The 13,952-nt window shown below is 38.1% G+C and overlaps 1 protein-coding gene across 2 annotated transcripts in view; it reads right to left on the bottom strand.

Annotated features, from left to right (window-relative positions):
• The window catches only part of C7 (complement C7), a 73,828-nt gene that overhangs the window by 48,359 nt on the left and 11,517 nt on the right, over positions 1-13,952 (bottom strand). For both annotated transcript variants that reach the window (XM_001138984.8, XM_016953358.4), the window contains exons 2-4: positions 5,917-5,972; positions 3,411-3,486; positions 92-233 (exon numbers count right to left, since the gene is read on the bottom strand). In XM_001138984.8, the coding sequence (XP_001138984.2) occupies positions 92-233; positions 3,411-3,486; positions 5,917-5,972 (274 nt within the window). The remainder of the gene's footprint in view (positions 1-91; positions 234-3,410; positions 3,487-5,916; positions 5,973-13,952) is intronic.

Raw genomic sequence — 13,952 nt, forward strand, 5'->3', positions numbered from 1 at the left:
CAGTAAAATTTAACAAATATATAACAAGCAAGTTCACCAAATAACATTTGAATTTACAATCTGCATGCTGAGCCTATGGAAAACAAGTTACCTGAAAAGCACCTGAAACGCTCTCCACATCCCTCCTCTGTTGGACATCCTCTTGTAGGTTCACAGGACTGTGTTTCAAAAGCATTTCCAGCACAAGGCTGGCCTCCATACTGCCCATACACAGCAACTGACCGCCTGCGAGTCTAAACACAAAGCAGGCAGTGGTTTGTTTGTTTATTTGTTTGTTTTCAAAGAAATCTCTAGTTTCCTTTATCTGAGTAATAAAATCTGAGAAAAAGTAATACAATTAGAAAAACAACGTCTGGAAAATTGTTCTAGTGTTCTACAGAAATAAAACCTCAAAATCAATGAATTCACAGACCTATTTGTCCTTGAGTTAAGCAACATTTTGGCTATTATTTATAGAGAGCTCCCAGGCATATATTGACTTTCAGGATTAAATGCAAAAAAAAAAAATGATGTTAGTGAATCTTTAAGAAAGTAACCTGATTGCAGTGAGCTGAGATCACGCCACTGCACTCCAGCCTGGGCAATAAAGTGAGACACCGTCTCAAAAAAAAAAAAAAGAAAAGAAAAAAGAAAGTAACCTGAGTAAAGCTTAGAGGGTAGACACATAAGCAAATACGTTAGAGCATAGAATGATTAATATATTTACCAAATCTGTGTTCCAAGAGCTCATTAGAGAAAGTGAAATGACTTTTTCTGGAGAGAGGATAAGGTACTGGGAAAGGGGTTAAGATGAAGCAGAGTTAAGGAAACCTTCAGAAGAGTGATGGTGATTCCTTTCAGCTAAACTGTAAGCCTTCTTCAGGAAGAAAGGCAAGCAAAAACAATTCAGAGAGAAATACATGAATATGGAAGTCAAATTTACAAAACAGAAGCCTAAGTAATCCAAAGGTGAAGCTACATCTACAAAGGAATACGTAAAATACAAACCTCTTGAGGGAAAAGAATATAGGAAAACTGAAGAAATTATCAAACTAAATGAGAAACTTACAACTAATTCATACGAAAGTTTATTTAATCCTCATTCACTACGAAGACATGTATCTAACATTCAAACAAAAAGAAAGATCTACCCCTGGCAATCAGTGAGCATCTTCCAGGCCTCTTCCTCTACTCACCTCTTCTCCATTAACAAACAAAACGGAACCAAAACTGAGCGTCCTGAGGATTTAAACCTTGAGTGAAGATCAACAGGGAAGAGTTGCTGTACATATCAATGTCGAACTTATTCATCCATCCTAAATTGGGTTAGAAGTGGGAATTCCTTGGCATGAGGGGTCACAGTGGCCATAATTTGAACTCAGCAGGTACGCACCAGCCTGAGCATGGCTCTGGTGTCTTTCATTATGTTTAAGCAAAGGAGCCACAGAGGAATATGAGTGGGGAATGGAACTCGATAAGGTTTCTTGATACCATTTTTAGTCCCTTTGTAAGAGATGAAGATACCGCTCATGTGTGACTTAACAGTGTCCTTTTGTGAAGTTCCAGAGCCCAGATGGTGTTGTTTGCATAAGAAAGTGTTTTTCTTCTCCATATTACCAGGGAGCCCTTGATGGCAGCCACTCTCCACGGTCTCATTCTCACCTGTCAAAGTCTGACCCTACAACCCCTTTCTCATTTTCACTTGTCTCTTTCTGAATGAAAATTTTGTTTTTATAATCTAGGATGTATCCATTGCATAATGACCTTCACTCAAAGAAAAAAATTGCTTGTATAAAAAACACCCTCTATCTCTCTGCTTCTATTTAGTGTTCTTTCTTCTTTTTAAATGATAAAAATATTTAACGTGTTTGATGTTTCTTTGACCTTTGCTTGTTATTCATGTACCTGGTTGCCTGTAATCAGAGCTGTTATTTATTATACTTGCTAGAAGCCAAATTCTTTATTCGTGTAATTTGTTTTGAAAATACTACTCATGTAGGTACTAAATAAATACCTGATCTTAATGATGATGCTTCAAAATAATAATTATCTTCTACGGTATGATTCTGTTATTTTAATAATTAAAAGTGATTTTTAAATGTAATTTTACCCAAACTGGACTATTTCTAGAATATTTAACTCTTGAAATGTTCAGAAACTTTAAGATAAACATTTTATTTCTAGGACTATCCTCAGAAAATTATGGGAAAAGAGGACAGATATCTACGTTCAAAAATGTTTATTAAAGTTTTCTTTATAACAAAAATGGAAACAAATATCAAACAATAAAAAAGTGGAAAAATAAGAAGGCTATATTCATATCATGGAACATAATACTGCTGTTACAAATTATTTTGCTGATAGTATAATGTTAGATTAAAATAGAATACAAAACTATGATAAAATAATCTCAATTTTTTTAATTATAAGCACACACAGAGAAAAAGTAGACAGAGCTGAGGGAATAAATACCAAATGCTGTTATATAATTTGTTTCTTCTAAATGGTAGAATTGGCCAGGTGCAGTGGCTCACACCTGTAATCCCAGCACTTTGGAAGGCCGAGGCAGGTGGAACGAGATCAAGAGATCGAGACCATCCTGGCCAAGATGGTTAAACCTCATCTCTACTAAAAATACAAAAAATTAGCCGGGTGTAGTGGCACATGCCTGTAGTCCCAGCTACTTGGGAGGCTGAGGCAGGAGAATCACTTGAACCCGGGAGGCGGAGGTTACAGTGAGCCAAGATCGTGCCATTGCACTCCAGCCCGGCGACAGAGGGAGACTCCGACTCAAAAACAAAAAAAGAAAAAGGCAGAATTGTGAATAATGCCTTATTTCTTCATAACTTTCTGTATTTTCTCCAGTGAACATTTTATAATAAGGAATACAAACATTTTTAGAAGCTTTTTATAATATCCAGATTAAGTCCAACATTGTATTTGTGTTACTTAGCAATTAAACTTTAAGACATTTTGCAAAATTTTTTTTCATGGTTGTTCGCTATTTGTGAAGTAAAATCAAGCAGCCATTTTGCTATTTGCTAGTGTTTGTTTGAGATGAGAAGAAAAGTTGAACTCAGTGAACATAAAACACTTTACATTATCTAAAAATGTCATTCTATGTTATTCCTATTTCTCTCATAGTTAAAGAGTTAGTAAATTGCCTTGAACTTTTAGCCTATATACATTTCTAGCTCCAAGATAAGATCTAGAAAAATGAATATACAAGTTACTTTATTACAATATTACAAGTTACTTTATTACCATATTAATTATTAAACAAGTCATACTTTTCTCCCCTCAAAATTACTAACATAATTTTCAAAAAATATTGACACTATTTAATGAACATTCAAAAGTTAATACCATTTTGGCCATGCCAAAGTATTTCTGCAATAAATAATCAAACACAAAGTTTTGCATGGTCCTACCTGAGTCTTGGTACAGCCATTGCATTCTGACCAAGGGGCATAGGAGTCCCACTGGCAGTTGACTGGAGAGGAGGCACTGCCACAGTGTCAAATTGTCCATCATAAAGCAGGTGGAAAGATACGCAAGGGAACACAAAGAATAGTGAAAACAGTCAAAAATAGTTAAATGTTGCCTCAAATATTTTTTCCGAAGAGACACTAAAAGTATCCTAAAATATATAAAAATGGAGGGAGCCCCACTTTCTTAGAGACTAACACTTAATAAACATCTATTATGCTGGCACAGTGGCTCAAACCTGTAATCCTAGCACTTTGGGAGGCTGAGGCGGGCAGATCACCTGAGGTCAGGAGTTCGAGACCAGGCTGGCCTACATGGTGAAACCCTGTCTCTACTAAAAATACAAAAAAAAATTAGCCAGGCAGGGTGGCGCGTGCCTGTAATATCAGCTACCCGGGAGGCTGAGGCAGGAGAATCACTGGAACCCAGGAGATGGAGGCTGCAGTTACTGGAGATTGCACCACTGCACTCCAGCCTGGGCAACAGAGGGAGTCTCCATCACAAAAAAACAAAATCTATTATGTACCAGGTTCTAAAGACACTAGAATTGTAGAAATAATAAAAGAGGTAGGTCATTGGCCGGGCATGGTTGCTTATGCCTGTAATCTCAGCACTTTGGGAGTCTGAGGAGTGCAGATCACTTGAGATCAGGAGTTCGAGACCAACAGGGCCATCATGGTGAAACCCCGTCTCTACTAAAAATACAAAAATTAGCCAGGCGTGGTGGTGCATGCCTATAATCCCGGCTACTTGGGAGGCTGAGACAGGAGAATTGCTTGAACCTGGGAGGCAGAGGTTGCAGTGAGCTGAGATTGCACCACTGCACTCCAGCCTGGGTGACAGAGGGCGACTCCATCTCAAAAAAAAAAAAAAAAAAAAAAGAGGTAGGTCATTGACTATTGATAGAAGGAAGGACAGAGACACAGACGTATAAACAAATAATCATAGTACAATATATCTCATTTGATGGATTTCAGAACAGAAATGCATTCAATATAATGTGTTATGGGAATATAGATAAGGGAGAGTTTGAGTTAAGAGGGTAGGTGAAAACATATGTAAATATGTTTTATGGCCTTTGAAAGGAGCAAGGTTTTATGGCCTTTGAAGGGATTCTGAATGATGAGTTGAAAAGTTATCCAGAAACACTTAACTGAGAGACAAGAAACTATAAAAAGTCCCCATGAGAAGTGGAAAACTAAAAATTGGCAGAGGCTGAATGGACAGGAATTTATTTAAATGCATCCCCTGTTCATTTAGGCCATTTTTCAAGCACACAACCAAGGAGGACAATCTGAGCTTAAACAGCTCCACTAAAATAAAGTACATGTGAAAATGGAGAGTTGACTCTCATACAATGCTCACATTCTGGCCATGTCATATGGAAAAGACTACCTGAGTCAGCTTTAAGAGACTAAGGAAGGCTTTCTAAAATGATGCTCTACGAAGAATAAAAGAACTAGTATTCCTGATTTCTAGATTCCCAGCACATTCCTCGGCTGGGCAATATCTTGAGTCAAGATGATTCTTGCATGTCTTAAGAGGGTCAGGTTACTCTGAAAGTAATGACTCTCATTCTATAGTGTGTGCCTCGGCTGCTTTTACAGGGCCAATCTTGCCAACCTGTAGTTTTCGTATGGTACCAATGATCAAAATACCTGAATACTTTTGACCCTTGAACAATCTGAACTTACTGTTATTTTTCTAGCCTCTGTCCTGGGGAAATGCAGAGGGCTTCCCCAAACATGGAGACTTACGAGAGGAAGTTTGCTTGACCTTACTGCTGTGCTCCCACATCACCCTGAGCAGGCTTCTGTCAGAGCCCTTAACACCTTCATATTGCAATGAACTGGCTCAAGATACGAATCACCCAGCATGCTCCCAGTGCCTTCTTGCTCCTTGTGGTATCCCCAGTACCTAGCACAGCCCCTGACACATTTTCTGATAGTTCCATAAAATGAACTGACCTGGCTCTGTCTCATCAATCTGACACAGTGAGAGCATAACAAAGCCTTGGATAAATGATGCTGGCTTTTTTCCAGGCCTCAAGAACTGGTAAGACTATTTTCTTAAAAAACTCTCAACCTTTAAAATCCAGAGGATGCTTTGCAAGGATTACATTTAAAGATCAAATATTGCTCTAAGATATATAAGTCCACTGTGACTATCTGCATTACAGATAAAACCACGGCACTGAGACAAAAAACTTATACTTTTAGTCTTCAATTTTTAAAAATAATTTTACAAGAGAATTATTCTTCTTTAAGTAAAAGAATAATAATTAAAAACACACGCTTTTGTTATCATTGTCTTTTATAAAAATATGGAAAGAGAAAATATGTTGGAGGGATACACAGATTCAAAGTGCAATGTCAAAATTAGACTAAAGAATTTCTAAAACATTTTTTAAATTTAATGATTTTTACACACAACCCAAAAAGTCCTCACCTTGAAAAACTTTGGAACTCTCCTATAAATCCCACCAAAATGAATAAGCTTATCACCTGGAGAAGAAAAACAATAAAGTATTATTTTAGCTTGCATTTCTTTTTATAACTATAAATTGACAATTTATAATTGTATAAATTTATGGGGTACAAAGTGATGTTATTATTTCTCAATACAATGTGAAATAATTTAATCAAGCCAGTTAACATATCTATCACCTAAAATATTTAACATTTTTTGTGGCAAAGAAATTTGAAATTTACTTTTGGCAATTTTGAAATGTATGATACCCCAATTTAACTATATTCACCACACTGTACAATAGAATTCAAAATATATTTCTGCTAACTGAGATTGTGTACCCTTTGACCTTTATTTCCCTATTACCCCAGTCTCTGTAACCACCATTCTACTTTGCTTCTACGAGTTCGATTGTTTTACATCATATAAGTGAGAACACGTGCTATTTGTCTTCCTGTGCCTGGTTTATTTAACTTAACATAATGTTTTCCAATTCCATCTATGTTGTCATAAATGACAGAATTTCCTCCTTTTTAAGGCTAAGTACTGTTCCATTATGTACACCCACCACATTTGCTTTATCCATTCATCTGTTGAGGGACACTTAGGTTGATTCTATAACTTGGCTATTGTGAATAGTGCTGCAATGAACATTTACTTTTGTAAATACCCAAAAGTAGGATTGCTAGATCATATGATAATTTTTTTAAGTTTTATGAGAAATCTCCATGCAGTTTTCTATAAGAGCTGTACTAATTTACATTACTACCAAGTGTACAAATGTACAGGGATTCCCTTTTTTCCACATCCATACCAACGCTTGTTACCTTTTGTCTTTTTGATAATAGCCATTCTGACAGGTGTGAGATAATAACTCAATGTGATTTTAATTTGCATTTCTCTAATGATTAGCAATGTTGAGCACTTTTTTTATGTATCTGTTGGCCATTTGCATGTCTTCTCTTCAGAAATGTTTACTCAGGTCTCTTGCCCATTTTTTATTTTTACTTTACTTCCATCTCCCTTTCCTGGTATTTTGCCAATTTTTTATTGCGTTTTTTTGTCTTTTTGCTATTGAGTTGTTTGAGCTCCATATATATTTTTGATATTAGCTTCTTCTTAATGTATGACTTATAAATATTTTCTCCCAATCTGTAGGTCGTCTCTGAAAACTGATCATTGTCTCCTTTGCCATGCAGAAACTTTTTAGTTTGTTGTACCCATTTGTCTATTTTTGCATTTGTTGCCTGAACTTTTGGAGTCAGATCCAAAAAATCCCTACCTAGAACAATACAGTTTTTCCCTTAGATTTTTTTCAAGTAATTTTTCAGTTTCTGGTCTTATGATTAAGGCTTCATCCCATTCTGAGTAGATTTTTATATATGATGCTAGATAAGGGTCCAATTTAATTCTTTTGCATGTGAATATCCAGTTTTCCCAATATCATTTATTAAAGAGACTATGCTTTCCCCACTGTGTATTCTTGGCACCTTTGCAAAAACAACCAATTGACCATATATGTGGGGTGCATTTCTGGGCTCTCTATTCTATTCCACTGGTTGATGGGTCTATTGTTTTTCCAGGATCATGATGTTTTAATTACTATAGCTTTGTAGTATAGCTTAAAATCAGGCAGAGTAACACCTCCAGCTTTGTTCTTTTTGCCCATGATTGCCTTAGCCATTTGGGGTTTTTTGTGATTCCATATGAACTTTAAGATTTTTTTCTATTTCTTTGAAAAGTGATGTTAGAATTTTGATAAAGATTGCATTAAAACTCTAGATCACAGTGGTAGTATGGACATTTTAGCAATATTTTCTTCCAATCCATGAACAAGGGATATCTTTCCATTTGTCTATGTCTTCTTCAATTTCTCATCAATGTTTCATAATTTGCAATGTACAGGTCTTTAACTTTCTTGGTTAAATTTATTCCTAAATATTTTTGTAGTTATTGAAAATGGGATTGTTTTCTTAATGTCTTTCTGATATAGTTTGTTGTTAATTTATAGAAATGTACTTTTTAGTGTTTATTTTATATTCTACAATTTTACTGTATTCATTTATTAGTTCTAACAGTTTTCTGGTGGAGTCTGCAGGGTTTTCTACATATAAGATTGTGTCACCAGCAAACATAGGCATTTTCACTTCTTCCCTTTCTATTTTAATGCCTTTCATTTCTTTTTCTTGCCTAATTGCTCTGGCAAGAATTTCCAATACTATGTTGAATAAAAGTGGCAAAAGTGGGCATTTTTGTCTTGATCCAGAGCTTAAATAAAGGCTTTCAATTTTTCACTGGTGGGTATAATGTTAGCTGTGGGCTTCTCCTATATGGCCTTTATTGTGTCAAGGTACTTTTCTTCTGTACCTAACTTGGTGAGAGTCTTTATCTTGAAATGTTGTTGAACTTTGTCAAATGTTTTTCTGCATCTAATGAGATGATCATATAGTTTTTGTCATTCATTCTGTTAATCTCATACAACATATTTATTGATTTGTGTTGAACCATCCTTGCATTTCAGGAATAAATCCCATTTGATCATAGTAGATTATACTTTTAATGTGTTGTTCAGTTTGCAACTATTTTGTTGAGATTTTTGTATCTATGTTCACTATGTTCATCAAGAATGTTGGCATGTAGTTTTCTTTTTTTGTAATGTGCTTCTTTGGCTTTGATATCAGGATAACACTGGCCTTATAAAAAGAATTTGAAAGTTTTCCCTCGTTTTCAATATTTTGGAAGGGTTTGAGAATGATTAGTATTAGCTCTACTTTAAATGTTTGGGTTATCTCTTGCACCCACCATTGCCATGTGACATGCCTGTTCCCACTTTGCCTTCTGCCATGAGTAAAATCTCCCTGCAGGCTTCACCAGAAACTGAGCAAATGTTGATGCCATGCTTGTATAGCCTACAGAACCATGACCCAATTAAACCTCTTTTCTTTATAAATTACCCAGCCTCAGATATTTCTCTATAGCAACACAAAGAACAGGCTAACACAGAAAATTGGTGCTGAGAATTGGGGCATTGCTATAAAGATACCTAACAGTGTGAAAGCAGCTTTGGAACTGGGTAATGAGCAGAGGTTTGAAGAGTTTGGAGGGCTCCAAAGAAGACAGAAAAATGAAAGAAAGCTTGAAATTTCTTACGGACTGGTTAAATGATTGTGACCAAAATGCTGATAGTGATAGGCACAGTGAAGTCCAGGCTGATGAAGTCTCAGATGGAAATGAGAAACTTATTGGGAATTAGAGCAAAAGTCACCTGGTTTTGTCTTAGCAAAGAACTTGGCTGCATTCCGTTTATGCCCTAAGGATCTGTAGAAGTTTGAACTTAAGAGTGATAACTTAGGGTATCTAGTAGAACAAACTTCTAAGCAGCAAATTTCAAGATGTGGTCTGGCTGCTTCTAACAGCCTACACTCAGATTTAGGAGCAAAGAAATGACTTAAAGTTGGAATTTATACATGAAAGGGAAGCAGAGTACAAAAGTTTGAAAAATCTGCAGCCTGGCCAAGCAGCAGAGAAAGAAAAAGCATCATCAGGAGAGGAATTCAAGGAGGGCTGTGGAGCAACAACTTGCTACAGAGATTTGCATGACTAAAAGGAAGCCAAGTGTTAATAGCCAAGACAATGGAGAAAAGGTCTCGAAGGCACTTTAGAGATCTTTGAGGCAGCCCCTCCCATCACAGGTCAGGAGGTTTGGGAGGAAAGAATGGTTTCATGGGCCAGGCCTAGGGTCTTGCTGCCCTGCACAGCCTTAAGACACTGCTCCCTGCATGAAGGCCACTCTCTAGCTCCAGCCTTGGCTCAGTGAGCCCCAGATACACCTTGGGCTGCTGCTTCAGCGAGTGCAAACTGTAAGCCTTGGCAGCTTCCATGTGGTATTAAGCTCATAGGCACACATAGTGCAAGAGTGAAGGAGGCTTGGCAGCCTCCAACTAGATTTCAGAGGATGTATGAGAAAGCCTGGTTGCCCAGGCAGAAGCCATCTGTAGGGGTAGAGCCCTCACAGGGAACCTCTACAAGGGCAGTAAAGAGGGGAAATGCAGGCTGGAACCCCCCACACAGTCCCCACCGGAGTACTGCCTAGTGAATTAGTGGAAAGGGGATCACTGTCCTCCAGACCCCAGAATGGCAGATCCACCAGTAGCTTGCATACTGAGCTTGGAAAAGCTTTAGGCACTCAACTCCAACCCATGAGAGCAACTGTGGTGGCTGAACCCTGCAAAGCCAAAGAAGTAAAACTGCCCAAGAAGTGGAGTGGAGCCCACCCCTCGCAGCAGTGTGTCCTGGATGTGGAACCTGGAGCCAGAGGAGATTATTTTGAAGCTTTAGGATTTAATGACTGCCATGTTGTGTTTCAGACTTCCATGGGGCCTGCAGCCTCCTTCTATTAGCTGATTTCTCTTCTTTGGGAAAGGAGAGTTTACCTAATGCCTGTACTCCAATTCTATCTTGGAAGTAAGTAATTTGTTTTGATTTTACAAACTCATAGGTAGAAGAAACTTATCTCCAGATTGGACCTTGTCCTTGAGACTTGAGACTTTTCAATTAATGCTGGAATGAGTTAAGACTTTGGGTGACTATTGGGCAGGTATCATTGTCTTTTATAGTGTGAGAAGGCCATGAGATTCAGGGGGCCAGGGGTGGAATGGTATAATTTAGATGTCCCTTTCAAATCTCATGTTGAAATGTAATCCCCATGTTGGAGGTGGGGGCCTGTTGGAAGGGGTGGATTTCTCATAAATTGTTTAGCACCATCCCCTCAGTGTCATCCTTGCAACAGTGAGTCTCATTAAGATCTGATTGTTTTAAAGTGCATGACATTTTCCCCCTCTCATTCTTTTTTTTTTTTTTTTTTTTTAGACAGTCTTGCTCTGTCGCCCAGGCTGGAGTGCAATGGCACAATCTCGGCTCACTGCAACCTCCACCCCCTGGGTTCAAGTGATTCTCCTGCCTCAGCCTCCTGAGTAGCTATGATTACAGACATCTGCTACCATGCCTGGCTAAATTTTGTATTTTTAGTAGAGACAGGGTTTCACCATGTTGGACAGGCTGGTCTTTAACTCCTGACCTCAGGTGATCTGCCTGCCTCAGCCTCCCAAAGTGTCGAGATTACAGGTGTGAGCCACCACACCTGGCCCCCTCACTCATTCTTGCTCTCACTATTGCCATATGACATGTCTGCTCTTGCTTCACCTTCCACCATGAGTAAAATCTCCCTGAAGGCGTCACCAGAAGCTGAGCTGATGTTGATGCCGTGTTTATGCAGCCTGCAGAACCACAAGGCAATTAAACCTCTTTTATTTATAAATTACCCAGTCTCAGGTATTTCTTTATAGCAACACAAATAATGGCCTAATACAATTAGTGATATTGAGCATTTTTTCATATACCTGTTAGCCATTTGTATGTCTTCTTTTAAAAAATGTCTATTCAGAGCATTTGCCCATTGTTAATCAGATTAATATTATTATTAATATATGCTACTGAGTTACTTCCCTATATATTTTGATTCTTAATCCCTTGTCAGATGAACAGCTTGCAAATATTTTCTCTAATTCCATAGGTTGTCTCTCTTTACTCTTTTGATTGTTTGCTTTGTAGAAGCTTTTTAGCTTGATATAATCCCATTTGCCCATTTTTACTTTTGTTTTCTGTGTTTTTGAGATCTTACCCCAAAAAACGTTGCCTAGACCATTGATCTATGCTGTTTCCCTATGTTTTCTTCTAGTTGTTTCATAATTTCACATTTTACATTTAAGTCTAATTCATTTTGAGTTATTTTTGTATATGGCAGAAGATAGGAATCTAGTTTTATTCTTATAAATATGGATGCCCAGGTTTCCCAAAAACATTTCTTAAAGAGATTGTCCTTTCCCCAGTGTATGTTCTTCTTTTTTTTTTTTTTTTTTTTTTTTGACAGTCTCACTCTGTCACCGAGGCTGGAGTGCAGTAGTGCGATCTCGGCTCACTGCAACCTCCACCTCCTGGGTTCAAGCGATTCTCCTGCCTCAGCCTCCTGAGTAGCTGAAATTACAGGCACGTGCCACCACGCCCAGCAAATTTCTGTATTTTTAGTAGAGACAGGGTTTCACCATGTTGGTCAGGCTGGTCTCAAACTCCTAACTTCATGATCCGCCCACCTCAGCCTCCCAAAGTGCTGGGATTACAGCTCTGAGCCACTGCGCCCAGCCCCGAGTGTATGTTCTTCTTATGTTCTTCTTTTTTTTTTTTTTTTTTTTGAGACAGAGTCTCACTCTGTTGCCCAGGCTGGAGTGCAGTGGCATGGTCTCAGCTCACTGCAACCTCCACCTCCTGGGTTTAAGCAATTCTCCTGCCTCAACCTCCCAAGTAGATGGGACTACAGGTGTGTGCCACCATACCTGGCTAATTTTCATATTTTTAGTAGAGATGGGGTTTCACTATGTTGGCCAGGCTGGTCTTGAACTCCTGACCTTGTGATCTACCCACCTCGGCCTCCCAAAGTGCTGGGATTACAGGTATGAGCCACTGCGCGTGGCCTCCAATGTATTTTTTTGCTGTTTTTGTTTGTTTGTTTGTTTGTTTGTTTTTGAGACAGAGTCTTGCTCTGTCACCCAAGCTGGAGTGCAATGGCATGTTCTTAGCTCACTGCAGCTTCCACCTCACAGGTTCAAGCCATTCTCCTGCCTCAGTCTCCTGAGTAGCTGGGATTACAGGTGCGTGCCACCACGCCTGGCTGATTATTGTATTTTTTTTAGTAGACACGGGGTTTCACCATGTTGGTCAGGCTGGTCTTGAACTCCTAACCTCGTGATCCGCCCACCTCGGCCTTCCAAAGTGCTGGGATTACAGGCATAAGCCACCATGCCCAGCCCAATTTATGTTCTTACCACTTTTGCCAGAAATGAGTTGGCTGTAAATACATGAATTTATTTCTTGGTTCTCTATCCTGTTCAGCCATCTATGTGTCTGTTTTTAGGACAGTAGTATGCTATTTTTGTTACCATACTACTTTTTTTTTTGTATAAACTATTTTTGTTTTTTTTAATAATCTACTTTTGTTGTAGCTTTGTAGTATAATTTAAAAGCAGGTAGTGTGATGCCTCCAGCACTGTTATTATTCAGAATTTCTTTAGCTACTTGGAGTCTTTTGCTGTTTCATAAATTTTTAGAATTTTTTCTATGTCTGTGAATAATTTCATTGGTATCTTGATAGAGATTACATTGAATCTGTAGATCACTTTGGGGAGTATAGATATTTTAATGGTATTAATTTTTCCAATCCATGAGCATGGGATATCTTTCCTTTTTTGTGTTCTCTTAAATTACTTTAATCTGTGTTTTATAGTATTTTTTGTAGAATCTTTAACTTCTTTGATTAAATTTATTCCTTGGTATTTTATTTTATAGCTTTTATAAATGGAATTTATTTCTTGATTTTCTTTTCAGAATCATCTCTGTTAGCATGTAGGAATGCTGCTGATTTTTGCATGTTAATTTGGTAGCCTGAAAATTTACTGAATTAATTCATCACTGCTAAGATTTATTTAGTGTAGTCTTTACTTTTTTTTTTTTTTTTTTTTTGGAGACAGAGTCTTGCTCTGTTGCCCAGGCTGGAGTGCAGTGGCATGATTTTGGCTCACTGCAACCTCGGCCTCCCAAGCTCAAGCAATTCTCCTGCCTCAGTCTCCTGAGTAGCTGAGATTATAGGCGTGCACCACCGTGCCCAGTGAAGTTTTGTATTTTTAGTAGAGACGGGGTTTCCCCATGTTGGACAGGCTGGTCTCAAACTCCTAACCTCAGGTGATCCTCCCTCCTTGGCCTCCCAAAGTGCTGGGATTACGGGCATGAGCCACCATGCCCAGCCTACATTTTTTTCTAAATATAAGTTCATGTTGTTTAAAAGCAAGAATAACTTGACCTCTTCCCTTTAAATTTGAACGCCATTTATTTTGTTGTCTTGCCTAATTGCTATGGTTAGGACTTTCAGTATTATGCTGAATAAAAATGGTGACAGTGAGGAAAAA

This window comes from Pan troglodytes, chromosome 4 (assembly GCF_028858775.2).
Source record: "Pan troglodytes isolate AG18354 chromosome 4, NHGRI_mPanTro3-v2.0_pri, whole genome shotgun sequence".
Lineage (NCBI taxonomy): Eukaryota > Metazoa > Chordata > Mammalia > Primates > Hominidae > Pan > Pan troglodytes.